The 18019-nt window shown below is 49.9% G+C and overlaps 1 protein-coding gene across 3 annotated transcripts; it reads left to right on the top strand.

Annotated features, from left to right (window-relative positions):
• The first annotated feature begins 2808 nt into the window (after positions 1-2808).
• Positions 2809-15218, top strand: LOC100354652 (C-C motif chemokine 24). Of its 3 annotated transcripts, none has more exons than XM_089320662.1 (5): positions 2809-3139; positions 8624-8806; positions 10033-10141; positions 10234-10351; positions 11084-15218. In XM_089320662.1, exons 3-5 carry the CDS (start codon positions 10069-10071, stop codon positions 11232-11234), a joined length of 342 nt encoding a protein of 113 aa, XP_089176788.1. In that variant the 5' UTR covers positions 2809-3139; positions 8624-8806; positions 10033-10068; the 3' UTR covers positions 11235-15218. The 3 variants fall into 3 exon arrangements, with proteins under 3 accessions (XP_089176788.1, XP_089176787.1, XP_089176790.1); XM_089320664.1 differs by lacking the exon at positions 2809-3139 and adding an exon at positions 4265-7786; XM_089320661.1 differs by lacking the exon at positions 8624-8806 and having other exon boundaries at positions 2822-3139; positions 11084-15216.
• Positions 15219-18019: the final 2801 nt, after the last annotated feature.

Genomic DNA, 18019 nt, shown 5'->3' with positions numbered 1-18019 from the left:
TAGTCTCTCTCTCCGGTATTTTCCCATTTCTTCCCGTTTCTTCCCTCCTAGGTTTCCTATCCGAGTCACGGCACCATTATGTCGCTCCCCGTCTTCATGGAGGAACGACACAGGACCCTGCGCTGTTCTTTCGTCTGCTCGGCCCTCCCCGGGTTTGCTGCTGGTTCTTCCCGGGTTGGCTACCGTCCTTCCCGGGTTGGCTGCTGGTCCTTCCCGGGTTGGCTACCGTCCCTTCCACCTCCGTGGAAGGGCGGTTCCCCCTGCCACATTCCCCACTTCCGTGGGGGAGCGGCACACCGCCGGCCGGCTCTCTCGGGGGCTGCACAGGTGTTCCCCTTAGATGTTCCCCTTAGATGTTCCTGGTGCATGCCGTCTCTCTCCTCCTTTATAGTCCTCCTCCGCCAATCCCAACTCGGCTGCCCACACGCCGAGTACGCTGCTCTCCTCCAATCAGGAGCAGGTCCTGCAGCTTGTCAAGTTGGTGAGAGGCAGCTGGGTAGAAGCTGTTGCCTCCTCTCCCAGCGCCATATTGTGGGAGAGCAGATGCATAGAATAAGTCTTAATTCCAGTAACTCAGTCCAGTCCGGGTTGCTCCCCACAGTGAACCAACGGCAAAGGAAGACCTTTCTCTCTGTCTCTCTCTCTGACTGTCCACTCTGCCTGTCAAAAAATTTAAAAAAAAATAGAAGTGGCAGATAGCATTACACCCTCTGAACGTCCAACAGGATGCAGGTGAAAACAGACAGGAGACCTCATGTATAGAATTCTGTGTAACCAAAGATACAAGCTACAACCTGGATAACCCTTGAAAATGTTACACAAAGTGAAGGAAGCCAGATGCAAAGTTCCAAGTGTACTAATAAAATGCCAGAAATATTCCAGATATGAACTTCAGAGGGAAAGTGGGGGAGTGGGGGATGCCAGGCATTGTAAGATGGGAAAGTGACTGCCAATACAGAGTTCTTTCTAAGGTTACCAAAATGTCCTGGAACTGGGGATGATTGAAAACCCTTTGCGACTAGTCTAGTAAACCCGTGCCTAAAGGTAGTAGATTTTATAGCTGAATTTCACCTTAATAATAATAGTAATAATGTGTCTGTCAACATTGTCATGCCTCAGTCTTCTTTCTATAATAGTTCCTTATTTCTAAATTATTTTAAAGTCAGAGAAAGGAAGAGCGGGAGCAAGTGGGAGGGAGATCTCCCATCCCCTGGGTCATTACAAAAATGCCTACAACAGCATGGCCTGGGCCAGCCTTAAGAAAGAATAGACCTTAATTCAGGACCCCCGCATTGGTGGCAGTATTTTCTAATCTTCCTCCCAGGAATCGGAAAGAGGAAGCAGAACTGCAGTGTTTGCCCAGCCAGTGATATAGAGTATGTCTTTACAGCAGTATCTTAATCCTAGTGCCAAATATCACACTCACCCTGCTCTTGTTCCCAACAGTGCATCTCCAGTTAATAGTCAGTGGCCAGAATGTGGTGCTAATGATCCATTGTGACAAAACCTCAGATGAAAACTTTGGATTTGTGAGTGGCTTTTGGCAGAAATGAGGTAGAGGTAAGTGATGTACCTATGTGGAAATACCTCTGTCAACTGAATTGGAAAGTGTTTTAAGGGGTTTGTGCATAGAGGGATCCCTACCTGAGATCTGGCTCCAGTACTCACATCAGGGCAACCCTGGGCAATACTCACTCCACCTTGTATTCTTCAAATGCAATGCTTTCCTCACAAGTTGAATGCATTTGAAATAAAAATCATCTCACCAGGTGTGAGGTCAGTGACATCAGTGGGTTCCAACATGGTAACTCCTTTGCTCTAATAAGTATGAAAAAGTGTTATTTGTATAATTATTTATTCTCTATAGAAATCAGAACAATTCTCAGTTCAGGGAAGATAGCCTAAGCCACCAATTTCATCTTTCTAAGAGTAAAATATTCTCTATTATGCATATACTGTGGGTCTAAAATCCAAAAGTCTTCAGGGGGAATGCTAAGTATTAAGGAGTTGATTCCAGGAAAGCCATTCAAATGAAGACTCAAGTCTTGTCCTTCTCTTGATATCCTAAAGGACCTGAGTATGTCTGTGTCGCCGGAGTGGTTTCGCATCGTACAGAAGAATGCTGCAGACACCTGCGCACTTCTCTATGATCCAGGTGTTAACAGTGATTTTTAGTGGAATTCAGCCATCATTCAATAGGGTTCAACCATATAAGAAAAAAATTCATAAGGTAGCATCACATAGGAACTACCGCTGGGCCCTGTTCAGTTCTGTATGTGGTGGAACTAAAGGAAAACATCTGAAAAACAGCATCAGCTTCATTTCTATTCCAGAAATAGATGGTGACTGTGTGTATGCAGGATAATAGATGTAAACTATTGCAGTGTCTTGATACCTTGAAAATGATGTCTTTTGGGGCTAGAACAAAACATGTAAATGACAAGTATGAAATGCTGTTTGTTTAATGACACCAAAACCAAAACAATGCCCCCAGAGTCTGAGGAAGGACTTAGGATGTAGGAAGACCTAACTGATTTTAGTAGTGTGAAATGGCAACATGCTGCCCGTGTGAGGGAAAAGAAGCCATTACAACACTGAGTACAGCCAAAAATATTTTGAGAAAGGACACAAATTGTTTTTGAAGATAAATTATTCATTCTGTACGTGCTTTACTCTGCTTTCTGGCCTTCCGTTTCCCTTGTAAAAGCAGGCATTCAGGCATTCCAGAGATAGCAAAGCTTACCAGGGACAGCTAGCTCGGTAGACCAAGGACAGCACAGGAGAGATTGCTGAACAAAGTAACTCCCTGTGCCCAGAGCTCCCGAGCTGTATGTAACTCTTTTCCTGCTGATGTAGCCCTTTTTTCCTTTAAAAACTCTCCCAAACAAAGACCGGGGCTCACTCCTTCTTCTGCTGTGCCGGTTGGTTGGATGGGAGTCCCTGTCACGGCTTGTACTCCCGATAAACCTTGCTTTTGCAGTTCGGTGTGATCGACTTTCTGGGGGTCTCTGCGGGGATCTAATGATCTGGGCACAGCATATTTTTTGGTGCCCAACATATTTGGGAGCTCATCTGGGATTGTGATCCCCAAAAAGCCCCCCAGCGACCTCGACCCGGAAGGTTTGCTCCAATCCACTGGGTGAGTTTATTAGTCTAGTTGTTCATTGTTTAACTGTGTCTAAATCTGAATCTGTAGCATTGGCCATTGCATCTGCATTCTGAATCTGTGGAGGGTCACTGCCTGAGCGGACGCAATTGCAGGGCACACCCCAGAGGAAACGGGAGACGTCCCGATTCCTTGTCTGGGACCTGGGGAGGTCCAATCTGTATCTGGGGACCTGGAGGGGTCCAATCTGTATCTGGGACCTGGGGGGGGGTCCATTCTGTATCTGGGACCTGGGGGGGTCCATTCTGTATCTGGGGACCTGGGGGGGTCCAATCTGTATCTGGGGACCTGGGGGGGTCCAATCTGTATCTGGGACCTGGGGAGATCCAATCTGTATCTGGGACCTGGGGAGATCCAATCTGTATCTGGGGACCTGGGAAGGTCCATTCTGTATCTGGGACCTGGGGAGGTCCAATCTGTATCTGGGACCTGGGGAGGTCCAATCTGTATCTGGGACCTGGGGGGGGGGTCCAATCTGTATCTGGGGACAAAGAGAAGAGGGACTGCTGCAGAGTTCTCGTCCCATCGGTAAGGTCTTTGGTCTCCTTCAGACTCCTGGAGGTTTGCCCTTGGAGCAGTGGAGACCTTCTGTAATATGACCACTTGAATCTGTCCACGGAAATTCTGTACGGGCCCCGTGTTTTTTCATTTTTTTGTTAAGTGGTGTTTGTGTTATTTCTGTTGACAACTGACTTAACTGGACAGAACATGGGGGTGACTCCTTCCTCTCCACTAAATCTAACTCTTGCACAGTAAAAAAAAAAAAAGTGGCTCATGATAATGTAGGTTAAGGACTGGGTTGGTCGGGCTGGGGCATGAAGCAGGACTGGGTACGCGCTGTGGCTGGATGAGGCACTGCCCCCCCCGGGGGGGGCACCTGGGGAGCTGGCAGCGGGGGCAACTCTGGATGCAAGCTGGGCCCTTCCCATGGATCACCCCAGCTGCATCAGGAGTTGCGGCTGCCTTTGGGGAGCCTGGCGGGTGCTCCCTGGGTCGGGGTTCGAGGAGGAGACCCCTTCCCCCCCTTCCCCCCCCCACACCGTGGTGCCGCCCGGGCGCATGCCCCCCCCCCCGCCGGGCCTACCCCTGCGGCCCTGGTTCCCCACAGCAGCTGGCCTTGACCGGCGCCTAGCAGCTGACTTAGAACTGGTGTGGACCAGGCGAATTAAACTGTTAAAACATCGTGAGGGCCCATGGCGTGTGTTGACATGATGTGATTTCTGCCCAGTACTCTAAATGTCAAAGTAAATTCAATAAAGCGCGGAAAGCCAGCGGGAGCCCTGGAAGGCTGGCATACGGTGAGCTCTTGCTGGCCCTTAAAAATCCAGGAAAAGGGTGTAAATCTCGCGCCGAGCCATACCCATATCTGCAACAGGTCTCCAAGATGAACAGCCTCTGGCATGTTGGAACAATGTAAATGTTAAAAAGGACAATTACAATTGGGTTAATTTCTGTAAAGGAGAGACTCCATGTCTATTGCCAGGCTCTGTTGGTGAGTCTCAAAGCAGCGGCACCGCAGGCAAGATTGGCGCAAAATTCAAATTTGGCCTTGGAGACTGGCATGGCCTGGGTGACTCTCTTCCCCCTTGCCTTATCTCAGAATTTGAACTTTACCTTAGAACCAGGTCTGGTCCCAAGTGTACTCTCCCTGTCTTATCAGTGAAACAAATCAGGTATCCCACCCTCCTGATGGCTCTTCTGTTTTATCTCATGCAAGCCAGAAGATATTACTTTGTAACTTGCAATTTGTTTTAACAAATTTCTGGGTGGTCAGTACTCAATAAAACAGTAATAGGTAATTAGTACTTGTTTTAAATAAATACAATTTTAATTAAATTCAGATAGAGATATATAATATCAACATCTTAAGTCATTTAGGTGTGACTGCTAATTTAAATTAGGTAAAGACAAATGAGATAAATGTGTCTAAACGTAAACTTTGGTACTTTCAACACCTTATATTCTATAAAAAAACTACTTAAATTTGCTAACGTGTTTTCATAAATTGTCCATATAAAAATAGTTCAACATCACTTAAAAGTAATTAATGCTGAAACTTGATGTGTTACCTTGTTTAAAAATGTTGTCTTAATTTTAAAATTTTAATAGGTTATTTCAAAATGTGAAGCAAAAAAATTAACAGATAAAAACATCACAAATATAAAAATAAAATGTTTCAAGTAAGTTAAAAAAAAGTGTGTAAAAGTCACAAAAAGTCATAAAAAAATTTTAGACATAAAAACTATTACTGATTTTCTATTAGAGCAATAAGTTAATCTATTATGTTCTCTTGATGTCTCTGTTAAATTCTAATTGTTTAAAAACAACCGAGTTTTTATTAAGAGCTGTGGGTTATTTAAATATGTGCTTATTTTCAAACATTTAAATAATCACCCTGTAACAGTGATCACATTTGGTCTGTATTATGTCATGATATAAAATGGTATTGATACAGATGTCTAGAAATTATAAAGTCTGGTAATCTAGTGTTACTAAACATAATGGTCATCTTGGTGAAGGGGCCCCAGAGGCCTAAAAAAGTTAAGTGTGCCTTGTAAAATCTTATAGGTGCTTTCAAAAATGCTATGTAAAGTAAACAAGTGTCTCTTGTTGGTTAACAAGTTTGTAATTTTAAATATAACAACTTAAGGTCTTCTGTCATCCACAGTTTTGTATATCAGATTTACTACTTATAAAACTAAAGCGTTGTTGGCTCTGTGTTTAACTGTCCTCCTATAGGTTGCAGTGGACTTTTTCCAGCTGCATCTATTGTATTCAGTACTTTGGGATGACTCTGTAAACTGATAAAGCCAATAATGTATTACAGGTACCAACTGGAAAAAAAGTATAGTTAACTGAGGTTACTAAGATCAGAAAGTAATTCAAATCAATTGGTAATTTATAAAAAAAAGATTAAAGATTCTAACAACTATCACTGAAACTGCCTTATTGTTATGATGTATGTAACCCTGTAATTTGCTGTGAAACTGAATGCATCTATCTAAATGTAAATCAACTCCTCTGTATCATTTATGTATGTTTTTCTAATGTCTCTGCTGGACTAAATGTTGTGTATACAAAAGAGTTACCTCAAGTGTTCGTATTGCTGTAGAGCTTGATTATGTTGTAGTCTGTAACAGAATGTCTCCCGTAAGTTTAAACAGCTAAAGTTAATCGGAAATTCGAAAATCCGTGTAACCTAAATCTCTGTAAACTTGTTAAAAAAAAACTGAAAACATTTTATATACTTGTGCTTAAATTTGCTGGTTAAACAAGCTAAACCATGTTGGGTATTTAAGAGATGTTTCCAAGTACATGTATTCTTAACATTTGTAAAGGACATTGGACCTACTGGTAAGTGTTTTCCTAAGTTGTTGTCTAATAATTAAATCTACTTACTAAGTTTTCATTTGATATTACTCTTTTTTTTTTGACAGGCAGAGTGGATAGTGAGAGAGAGAGAGAGAAAGGTCTTCCTTTTGCCGTTGGTTCACCCTCCAATGGCCACCACGGCTGGCGCGCTGTGGCCGACGCACCGCGCTGATCCGAAGGCAGGAGCCAGGTGCTTCTCCTGGTCTCCCATGGGGTGCAGGGCCCAAGCACTTGGGCCATCCTCCACTGCCTTCCCGGGCCACAGCAGAGAGCTGGCCTGGAAGAGGGGCAACTGGGACAGAATCCGGCGCCCCGACCGGGACTAGAACCCCGTGTGCTGGCGCCGCTAGATGGAGGATTAGCCTATTGAGCCATGGCACCAGCCTGATATGACTCTTAAAATGTTTGTGCATGGAAGAGCTGCCCTACCTTTTGGACCCTACTGCCATATAGGATTCTTCCTTGTGAGATTACTTAATTACTTAAATTAAAGACTAGCATAAAAAAAATTAAAGCCACTGTCAGGCAACACCACACAGAGTAATGTATCTGTTTTGCCTCTGGTGATGCAAGGTTTTCTAAGCGTGGCTGGTAACTGGTAAGGTTTTGTAGTGACAATCTGGCAGTGTCCTTGCATAGCTATTTGGGTAAGGACATAAGTCAGTTCTGTTAAAGGTCAACCATGTTCAGAAATCAGAGTAACAGCCCGGCTAAATATTCATCAGAAACATGCCTATGACTCTAGATTTCTAGTCTAGGCAACGAAAATTAGAGGTGGGACTGAGCACTCCCTTGACTTGCATTCTCTGGTCTGATTTAACAAAAACCAGGAGAAAAAGAGAGCTGGGCATCAGAAACAATGTAAAGATGGGTGGCAGGCCTATTACAGGCAGCTCTGTGCAGTGATCTGCCCTCAGGGAGACCCAACAGGCCAGTCCACTGCAGTGGCTTCTGATGAGGTAAGCCTGGGCCTCAGCAGAAGTCAACTTATGAAGAGCCCTGGGAGCTCTGCCAGCCAAAAGTTGGATCACTGGAAATGGACCTGCCCTGGAGTCGAAGGACTTCAGGTCAGAGCCACAGATCTTATTGGCTCTAAGTTGAAAAGCCCTTCACTTAGCCCAGCCTCCAAAGTGACCGCCACTGTTGAAAGAATGGCCAAGTAGGGTCAGTAACATTGCAGACAGAGCTGTAAATGTCCTGTTGGAGATGCCACCTGCCTTTACCTGGCCAGCTCTCCTCCCAGGCCAGGTAAGTAATAAAAGTCAACAGAGTGCCTTCCCCAAGGAGGTTCACTCCTCCCTTAAGATGTACCCTATGTAAAAAGATAGATAGGCCTAGGTCCCTTAACTTACAAGTCCTAAAGCCCACCAGGTTATTATCAAGCCCCTTCTATCAGGTTCTCTTTGCCTCTCAATCAGAAAACTTATTTGTAACTTAGACAACAGCTTTCTTGACTCCTCTAATAGCAACTCTGTCGTTTGTTCTGGACCCTGTCTGGCCCACTCCTGGGCCTCATGCCTTTGTAATTTTGTTGCTTATTAAAGTCAGTGGTACACAGACATTCTGTACATATCCTGTGGGGGCAGCAGTATATCTTTTATTAAACAGTATTACCGTACGTAGTATACTTCAAAATGTAAATTACCTTGTTTAAAACTGTGACTTATGTTAAAGTAACATCTGTGTAATTAGTGCATATGGTATCTACTCTCCATTATCAGAATAATTCATTATTAGATAAATTTGGCTAGTAGGGAGTACAGTTCTGTGAGCAGTGTTTCCTATTAAATATCAGCTACTGTCTCAGTTACACGTAGCAGCAGCAGCTCCGCCTTGCTCGGGAAAAGTAAATGCACAAACTTAAAAAGTTAAGACATGCTGCGAATAGCTAGTCATTATTCTGTGTATAAAAGTAGAGCAGAAATTAAACGCTGAGGATTCCTGTAAATTCTTTGTTCTCTGAGTAGATCGCCGTTTATACTCCCAACATGTGTGTACTGGTAATCCTCTCCCACACTAATGAGTGGCGTTTCTCCCGGTTTTGGCTGGAATCTGCTTTAGTCTCACCCTGTCTCTATACTACAGTGTCTGGTTAAGTATTTACAGCTGGTGATGGAGCAAACCAAGGCCTTCGGCAACCAGGCGGTCAACCAAATGCTACTAGAGGAATGTGCTCGGCTCCCCACCCAGGAGACAGCAGCTTAAGACATCGCCCCATGGCAGCGCAGAGTGCCTCGTTGCTCCACGTCAGCAGGGGTGGCTCTGAAGGTGGATCGTCATCCCTCTGCACCTCTTGGACTTCTGGGACTGATGTGGTGGGCTGTGCGCCACTCTGGGAAAGAATGCTTCTTTTACGCCCATCACTCGGGCCTAATAAAAGATTATGGTTGGCTAAGGTCAGGGAGGGGCTGGCAAAACGAAAAAGAGAACGGGAGGCCTCTCAGGGGAGGTTTGAGTCTTGGTTCAGTTCTTCTCCCTGGTGAGCCACCCTACTATCAGGACTCATAGGGCCGCTTGTTAATTTTAACGTTTGGCCCTTACATTGTTAACAAACTTGTACAGTTTATAAAATAGAGATTGGGCACCATTCAATTAATGGTCCAACGGTCCCAATAGAAACCAAAAATGTTTGTAAAACCTATAAAATGTCAGTCCAAACCCATGATTGGGTTTTTCAAACATGTACAAAAACAAGGGGGGAATGAAGAACCAAAGTGACTCCATTTTAAAACAAACAAAAAAAAAAAGCAGCCTCCGTTTCCCATAGCAGACCCGGGTCCTTGTAAAAGCAGGCATTCAGGCATTCCAGAGATAGCAAAGCTTACCAGGGACAGCTAGCTGGGTAGACCAAGGACAGCACAGGAGAGATTGCTGAACAAAGTAACTCCCTGTGCCCAGAGCTCCTGAGCTGTGAGCCCCCCATGTAACTCCCTGTACCCAGAGGTTCCATGCTGTATGTAACTCTTTTCCTGCTGATGTAGCCCTTTTTTCCTTTAAAAACTCCCAACAAAGAATGGGGCCTCATGCCTTCCTCTGCTGTGCCGGTTGCTTGGATGGGGTCCCTGTCGCGGCTTGTACTCCTGAATAAACCTTGCTCTTGCAGTTCGGTGTGATCGACTCTCTGGGGGTCTCTGCGGGGATCTAACGATCTGGACACAACAAAGTTTTTGGTGCCCAACAGACCCCACGGGGAGCAAGCAGCACAGGCAGGAACCCCACCATGAACCCGAGGCCTTGGCCCTGGCGTAGGCAGGGCAGTGCCCACCCATCCTCAGCCCAGCTCTTTGTTATCGAGCCCCAAATGATCCCTGACTCAGCTGGGCCACGACTTCCTCCTTCCTGACCACAGAGGCTTCAGGATTTTCAAGGAAGCCCGAGAGGGGTGGGGCTCCATCAGTAGGACGGTCCGGCCAGCGCTCCTATAAAAGGTGGGACAGAGGGTGTCCTGCAAACAGCCGGGCTCTGACCCCCAGGCCCTCTCCTCCTGCACCCAGGCGTGGATCCCTGAGCTTCTGCACCCTCCCCCGGACATGGCAGGCCCTGCAACCATCGCAGCCAGCCTCCTGCTGCTGGCCCTCAGTGCCCACCACTTCACCCCTGCAGGTGAGACCTCCAGCCTGGCCTGGGGACGTGACGGGGACAGCAGGGTGGGCTGGGGCATCTGGAGACGGGGCTTTTCTCTCACCGTCTCTTAGGCACCGTGGTCATCCCCTCCTCCTGCTGCATGAACTTTATTCCTAAGAAGATCCCTGAGAGCCAAGTGGTGAGCTACCAGCTGTCCAGCGGGAGTGTCTGCCCCAGGGCAGGTGTGATGTGAGTAACTCCCCGTGGTCAGGTCAGGGTGGGCCACCAGGGTCCCTGGGGGCTAAGTGTTGGCAGGACCCAGCTCTGTGCATCCCCGGGGAAGTCAAGTGATCTCTCTAGGCCTCAGCTTTCTCACTGGTGAATCTAGGAGGGAGCCATTTACCAAGCACAGAAAACATAGGAGGCCCTTCCCGGGGCACCCCATACTGCTTAGCTAATGCTCTCAACAGCACTGCGGAGTAGGGAAGGTGGTTCCCGTCATGTAGAGACGGCACCCGAGGCCCGGGTAAGGGACTTGCTCCAGCAGCCGGGTCTCTGGGCTCCAGATACCTCTGGGGCTGCCTCTCACACAAGGAGTGGGTGTGAACTTGCTTTGTGAGCAGTGTGAGACCGATCTTCCCCAGCCAGTCCCCGACTCAGCTCCACAGCCTGGCACCACCTCCAGCCCAGGGCTGGCTTCAAAGGGGCCTTCCCCGTCTTCCCCAACCCTGGCTCTGGCATTCTCAGTGGCCGTGCTTGGCATGTGAACTGGTCGCACCTGCCTTGCCTCTGGTTGGGGGTGGGGGAGGGGGGGGGTTTGTGTTCTGTGGCAGATTTTACTCCCCTCCCCTCTCCATCCAGAGACACCAACACCACGCTGGTAGCTTGCTGGGGGCTCTGGGCCTGCAGCGGAGCCTCTCTGTGCTCCTCCACCCACCTCCCCATCAAGTGAATCCCCTGTCCTTCTCTCTCCCCCTCCAGCTTCACCACCAAGAAGGACTACCGAGTCTGCGGCGACCCCAAGCAGCAGTGGGTGCAGAGCTATGTGAGGGACCTGGTTGCCAAGTGGAGGAGGCCTTCCACGGGGGCCAGAACGCCAGGCAGCAGACGTCCCGGAGAGATGCGTGCTTGAGGCAGCCCACCGTCTAGTCACCGCTCGGCCCTCTTGCCCTGAGTGTGGGACAGAGGGGCGGGGGCTACTTTTCCTGTCTCTTTAGTGTCACTCCCTGGGGGCCAAGCAATGACCTCCAGCATCCTGGGCCTTCCTGGCCTTGCCTGAGCTGGGTGAGAAGGTTCCAGAAGGAGTGTAGCCCTTTGTCCTTCTCTGCCCGACCTGGCGCTGGCCTGCCTCCGACTTGCATCAGAGCCCAGACGCATGGCTCGGCACCTGTAGGGACAGCTTGCTTGGTGCAGCCTGCAGCTGGCTTCAGGGGGCCCTGTGGTCTCGGGGTGGGGCTGTGTGTCTGGGGACGGTGACCTGTCACAGTGGCAGCTCTGCAGCACGTTGGGGACCCCCCAGGCTGGTCCCCTGTTGAGCACTTTTGAGCCAAGGGCTCCCGTGCTGCCTGCCTCTCCGGATCCCATCCTTCCCTAGACACCATCCAGGGGCTACAATGAATCAAATTGTATAAAGAAATGGATGTGCACTATGGCAGCCGGCTGGGCAGTTTCACTGCTCTGTGTCGACTACAAGACATTCTCCTTGATGGCCCCAGCTCTGTGCTGCTTCGGGGACAAAGATCTGCCCTATTTTCCAAGCTGGGCTTTTTCTACATTTTGGTGAGGGGAACACAGGGTGGGAGCTGAGGAGGGAGACAGACCCCAGCTTTTTTCCCGCATGTATGAGATACTGTATGATTTATCCAGTGTACACTGTTCTCAAATCAGAATCCAAGTAAAAGGCGATTTCTCCTCCGAAGGTGGTCGTGTGTGCCTGTCCTCGTCTCCTGGGGGGCAGGTTGGGGGGGTGAGCGAGGGCAGGCACCCCAGGCTGCCCAGGGTGATTGTGGTTTCTCCCCCAAGGTTCATACGCTGGAGCTAGGCTCCTGGTGTCATGGCATTGACAGGTGACAGGTGGAGCCCGCAGTGGTGCCCTCCCATAGGAGCAGCAGTCCCAGCTGCTCCACTGCCTATCCAGCTCCCTGCTAATGAGCCTGGGAAAGCAGCAAAAGATGGCCCAAGTGCTTGAGTCCCTGCACCCATTTGGGAGACCTGGGAGAAGCTCCTGGCTCCTGGCTTTGGCTTGGCGCAGCCCCGGCTATTGTGGCCATTTGGGGAGTGAACCAGCGGATTGAAGATTTCTGACTCTCCTTTCTCTTTGTACCTCTGCCTTTCAAATAAATAAATCTCGGGGCGCCGGATTCTGTCCCGGTTGCCCCTCTTCCAGGCCAGCTCTCTGCTGTGGCCAGGGAGTGCAGTGGAGGATGGCCCAGGTGCTTGGGCCCTGCACCCCATGGGAGACCAGGAAAAGCACCTGGCTCCTGGCTCCTGCCATCGGATCAGCGCGGTGCACCGGCTGCAGCAGCAGCCATTGGAGGGTGAACCAACGGCAAGGGAAGAGCTTTCTCTCTCTGTCTCTCTCTCTCACTGTCCACTCTGCCTGTCAAAAATAAAAAAAAATAAAAAAAAAAAACTTTAAAAATTTTATACGCAGATTTTCATTTTATTTGAAAGGGGAAAGAGAGAGAGAGAATTTGATCTTCTCTCTACTGGTTCACTCCCCAAATGCCCCCAACAGCTAGGGCTGAGCAGGTGGGAGCCAGGAGCCTGGAACTCCATCTGGGTCTCCCATGTGAGTAGCAGGGGCCCAACTCCCTGAGCCATCGCCTGCTGCCTCCCATGATCCTACATCAGCAGGAAGCTGGAATCGGCTGTGGAGCCAGGACTGGAATTCCGGTGAGAGGCGTGGGCATCCCAAGCAGTGTGTCAGCTGCAGTGCCCAACACCAGCCCCTCAATCAAACTTTTAAAAAATGTCAACATAGCGCGTTATTGCACAAGGAGCCATCATAGGTATGAGGAGGCTATAGAGTTACAAATTATGTCTCTCACTTCAAGGAACTGTCAACCTTGGGGCTGTGGTATAGATGGATAAGCATCCGCCTGCAGTGCTGGCGTCCCAAATGGGCACCGGTGTTAGGCAGGAAGTTAGAAATGAGCCTGTGTGTGTGAGAGGGGCCTGAGAGAGACACAGCATCTGCAGAAACTCACCTGGGAAGCAGCCCAGGGTTTCACACTGCAAGGTCCTGCCCAGACCCTGACAACTTCCCAGGTGGTGTCAGCTCCCCACCGAGGAAAGCCCCCGGGAGAATCCTCTCTGCTCAGCACCAAATGGGCTACCTGGCCTGATGACACTGAGCCATAAAACCTTCCCAGCCTTCCTGCAAGGCGGGCACCTAGAGATGTCCGTGGGAGGCTTTCTCCTGTCCCCAGGGTCCATCAGTGATCCAGTCTCTCTGTGCTCTTGATCCTGGTCTGAGCCCTGGTCCTGAATCTCTGTGGGGCCCACCGACAGTCATCTCATTAGAAACGAGGCTCAGCAGGGCCCAAGGAATTTAGCAGCTCTCTGCGAGATGTTCCCATCACTCCCTTCATTTGGCAAGGTATAAGTGTTTTAGGATGTCTATGCAGAGAACAGGTCAAAGACCAAATACTGGGGGCGGGGGGCACTTGGCCAGGCATTAAGGCACCTGCATCTCACATCGGAGTGCCTGCGTTCAGTCCCCTGCCCAGCTCCTGGCTCCAGCTTCCTGCTAATGCACCCTGGGAGGCAGCAGTGATGGCTCGAGTGACTGGGTTCCTGCCACTCATGTGGGGGACCTGGCTTAAGTTCTTGGCCTGGGGACATCATGAGCATTTGACGCAGTAGACCGGGGAAGGGGAGCCCTGTCTGTCTGTTGCTCAAATAATTGCTTTTTAAAATTTATTTTTTAGATTTATTTTATTTTACAGAGAGATGGACAGAGGGATCTTCCATCTGCTGGTTTGTTACCCCCAAAATGGCTGCAATGGCCAGAGAGGGCCAGACCAAAGCCAGGAGCCAGGAGGAGTTTCTTCTGGGTCTCCCATGTGAGTTGCAGGGGCCAAAATCCTTGGGCCATCCTCAGCTGCCTTACGAGGTGCATTAGCAGGTAGCTGGATCAGAAGTGGGGCACCAGGGACTTGAACCACCACCCATCTGGGATGCTGGCGGTGCAGGTGTAGCCCACCCCTACTTTTTTTTTTTTTTTTACAGAATATGAGAAAAAAAAAAGATGCTCCCAGCATTCCTATTACTTGGGATTTGAAGAGTGCTGTGTCAAAAACCAGAGACAGAGACCAAAAACATGATTCCTACTATGTCACACCTTGAAGTACATCACTCACCCTCGCAGCCCCAGATTCCTTTCTCTGTAAAGTGGGGACAATAAGATCTTTCAGCCTTGTTGGAACTTCCCCCAGACACAGAACCTGACACCAAGATCTGATGCTGATACTGGGCAAAGGAACTTTGAGAAGATCATGGAAAATGGAATGAAAAGATCCAGCGTGGGGGCCGGCACTGTGGCTCACTGTGGGTGAATGCCCTGGCCTAAAGTGCAGGCATCCCATATGGGCGCTGGTTCTAGTCCCGGCTGCTCCACTTGCGATCCAGCTCTCTGCTGTGGCCTGGGAAAGCAGTAGAGGATGGACCAAGTGCTTGGGCCCCTGCACCCACGTGGCAGACCTGGAAGAAGCTCCTGGTTCCTGGCTTTGGATTGGTGCAGCTCCGGCTGTTGCAGCCAATTGGGGAGTGAACCAGCGAATGGAAGACCTCTCTCTCTCTGCCTTTCCTCTCTCTGCATAACTCTTGCAAATAAATAAATAAGCTTTTTCATTTTTCCATGGAATTGTTTTTGAAGATACCTTCTTTCTCAGAGGGGCAGGGAATAACACCCGGAGACGGGGAGGTCAGACGTGGAGGGGAGGGGCCGAGAAGGCAGAGGTGCCCAGAGCTCAGCCCACTGGGACGTGCCCAGAGCTGCCCCCTCACGGCCCCGCACTGGCCCCACCAGTCCCTGCCAGCTGGGGGCGGGTGGTTTTCTGGTCGCCTCTGGTAACCCCCGCCTCCCTCTGCCTGAGAAACCATGACTTTGGAAATGATGTCCTGGGGTTTCCTAATTTGCTGCAAATAAATTACTTTGTGAGACAACTACTTCAGGTGGAGGGTTGTTTTTTTTTTTTTTAATGTTTGAAACAAAGTTTTCACAACTTTTTTTTTCTTTCCGTTTTATTTGGAAGGCAGAAGGGCAGATCTTCCCATCCACTGTTCACTCCCCAAATGCCTGCAACACCAAGGCTGTGCCGGGCTAAAGTTGGGAGCCTGGAACACAATCTGGGCCTCCCACATGGGTGTTAGGGACTCAAGTTCTTGAGCCATCGTGGCTGCCTCCCAAGGTGTGCACCAGCAGGAGGCCAGATCAGAAGCCGAGGAGTGGCTCTCACACCAGGCTCTCCGATCAGGGATGTGGGTATCCCAGGTGGTGCCAAATGCCCACCACGTGGTGGAGGTTTTGGATTCCACTCACTAAGAAGCAAACACACAACTTGGGAGGGTCACGAGCTCACTTTAGTACAAAGCAGAATTAGCAGCTGCGCTCAACAATACGGGGGAGGGGTGGGGAGGGAGCCTGTAGAAACCCTCACGGCTCAGTGGGCATCCGAATGGCAACAGGAGAGGCACTCTGGAAAGAAAGCCTCAGGCACACTTCTTTGTGAAAACATGTTAAACTGAGACCAGCACTGTGGTGCACTGGCCCTGGCCTGCAGCGCCAGCATGTCCTATGGCACCAGTTCAAATCCCAGCTGTTCCATTTCCCATCCAGCTCGCTGCTATGGCCTGGAAAAACAGCAGAAGATGGCCCTTAGGCCCCTGCACCCACATGGGAGACCCTGGCTCCTTCCTTTGGATCAATCAGCTCTGGCCATTGCCACCATTTGCGGAGTGAACCAGTGAATGGAAGATCTCTCTCTCCCCCCCCTTCCTCTCTCTCTCTCTCTCTCTCTCTCTCTCTCTCTACCTACTCTGTGTAACTCTATCTTTCAAATAAATAAAAATAAATCTTAAAAAAATAATTTAAAGGGCCGGTGCTGTGGCACAGTAAGTTAAAGCCCTGATCTGCGGTGTTGGCATCCTGTATGGGCACCATTTCAAATCCCGGCTGCTCCACTTCTGATCCAGCTCCTGGCTGTGGCCTGGGAAAGCAGTAGAAGATGGCCCAAGTCCTTGGGCCCCTGCACCTGTGTGGAAGACCCAGAAGAAGCTCCTGGCTCCTGGCTTCAGAGCACTTCAGCTCCGGCTGTTGTGGCCACTTGGGGAGTAAACTAGTGGATAGAAGACCTCGCTCTTTGCCTCTCCCTCTCTCTGTCTGTAACTCTGCCTCTCAAATAAAGTCTTTTTTAAAAAATACAATGGCGAGGGCCAGGCACTTGGCCTAGTGGCTAAGATACTGGGTTTCTGACTGTGACAAGAAAGCTCTCTGTCTTCTCTGGCCTCTGTTTCCACATCTGTAAAATTGGCATGATAGAAATGTCTATCTCATAGGTTGGTCTTGAGGACTGAATGAGGCCATCTATTCATGAGAAGCACTTAGCTCAACACCTGGCACATACTGAGGCTTAATAAATGTTAGCCCAGGGCTTGGCCAAGCGCAGCCGGGAGACAGAGAAGCTGAAGTTGGGCCTACGATGGTCAGGGCACCTGGCTGACACTTCTGCGGCTGCTCCAGTGGTGCAGTACCTGCCTCCTCCCATCTCACTTCCCCGGGGACCACTATGGATAAAGCAGGCACCTCAGCTGTCCACCACATGTCCAGGCCGCCCTTGCCGGGCCTTGCACTAGAACGTGAGCCTTGGGCATGGCTGGCCAGTCTGTGGGTGGAGAGGTGACCAGACACATGGACATCCTGCCGTGCCTCTGGTCAGCATGGTGCTGCTGTCGGGAGCCCTGAGACCAGACCACTTATTAAGAAAGTAGGTTTGGGCTGGTGCCGCGGCTCACTAGGCTAATCCTCCACCTTGCGGTGCCGGCACACCGGGTGCTAGTCCCGGTCGGCCCACCGGATTCTGTCCCGGTTGCCCCTCTTCCAGGCCAGCTCTCTGCTGTGGCCAGGGAGTGCAGTGGAGGATAGCCCGAGTGCTTGGGCCCTGCACCTGCATGGGAGACCAGGAGAAGCACCTGGCTCCTGGCTTCTGATCGGCGCAGTGCCGGGCATGGCTCTCTCTCTCTCTCTCTCTCTCTCTCTCACTGTCTAACTCTGCCTGTCAAAAAAAAAAAAAAATGCAGGGTTGCACTGGTGCTGGAACTGGCCCTGGGACTTGGGGCTGTGGTGAGAAAGCCCTGGGCGTGATGTTCCGGTAGAGGTGCTGGCTTTTCATATGGTGCTGGTTCGACTCCTGGCTGCTCCACTTTTGATCTGGCTCCTTCCTAACGCGCGTGGGAAAACAGCAGCAGCAGATGACAGCCCAGCTGCATGGGCCCTCGCTGCCATGTGGGAGATGCAAGGGTGTTGCTGGCTTCGGATCGGCCCAGCTCTGGCCACTGTGGCGTGAAAGAGCACACAGAAAATCTCTCTCTCTCTCTCTCTCTGTCTCTCTGTCTCTCCCTCTGTCTGTAACTCTGCCTCTCAAGTAAATAAATAAATCTTTTAAAAAAAGACAACTGGGTGCCGGGATCTGCCCGGCTTCCTGTGAGGGCCAAGTGCTGGTCCATGCAGGTGCTTGTTAAAGCAAGGAAAGGGGACTGAAGTCCCGTGACAGCGAACCGTGATGGGGACAAGGGAAGGCAAGTCCTGGCGCCCAAGGGTGGGAGAAGGGGTGAGGGAGGCACACAGACGCTTTGCAGATTCAGACGGCCAGGCCCCACCACGGACCTGATGGCTCAGACTCTGCATTTTTCATG

The sequence above is a fragment of the Oryctolagus cuniculus genome, chromosome 19 (genome assembly GCF_051225735.1).
Source record: "Oryctolagus cuniculus isolate XC-2025 breed Fujian yellow rabbit chromosome 19, ASM5122573v1, whole genome shotgun sequence".
Taxonomy (NCBI): domain Eukaryota; kingdom Metazoa; phylum Chordata; class Mammalia; order Lagomorpha; family Leporidae; genus Oryctolagus; species Oryctolagus cuniculus.
This window is presented reverse-complemented; position numbering and strand designations above follow the sequence as displayed.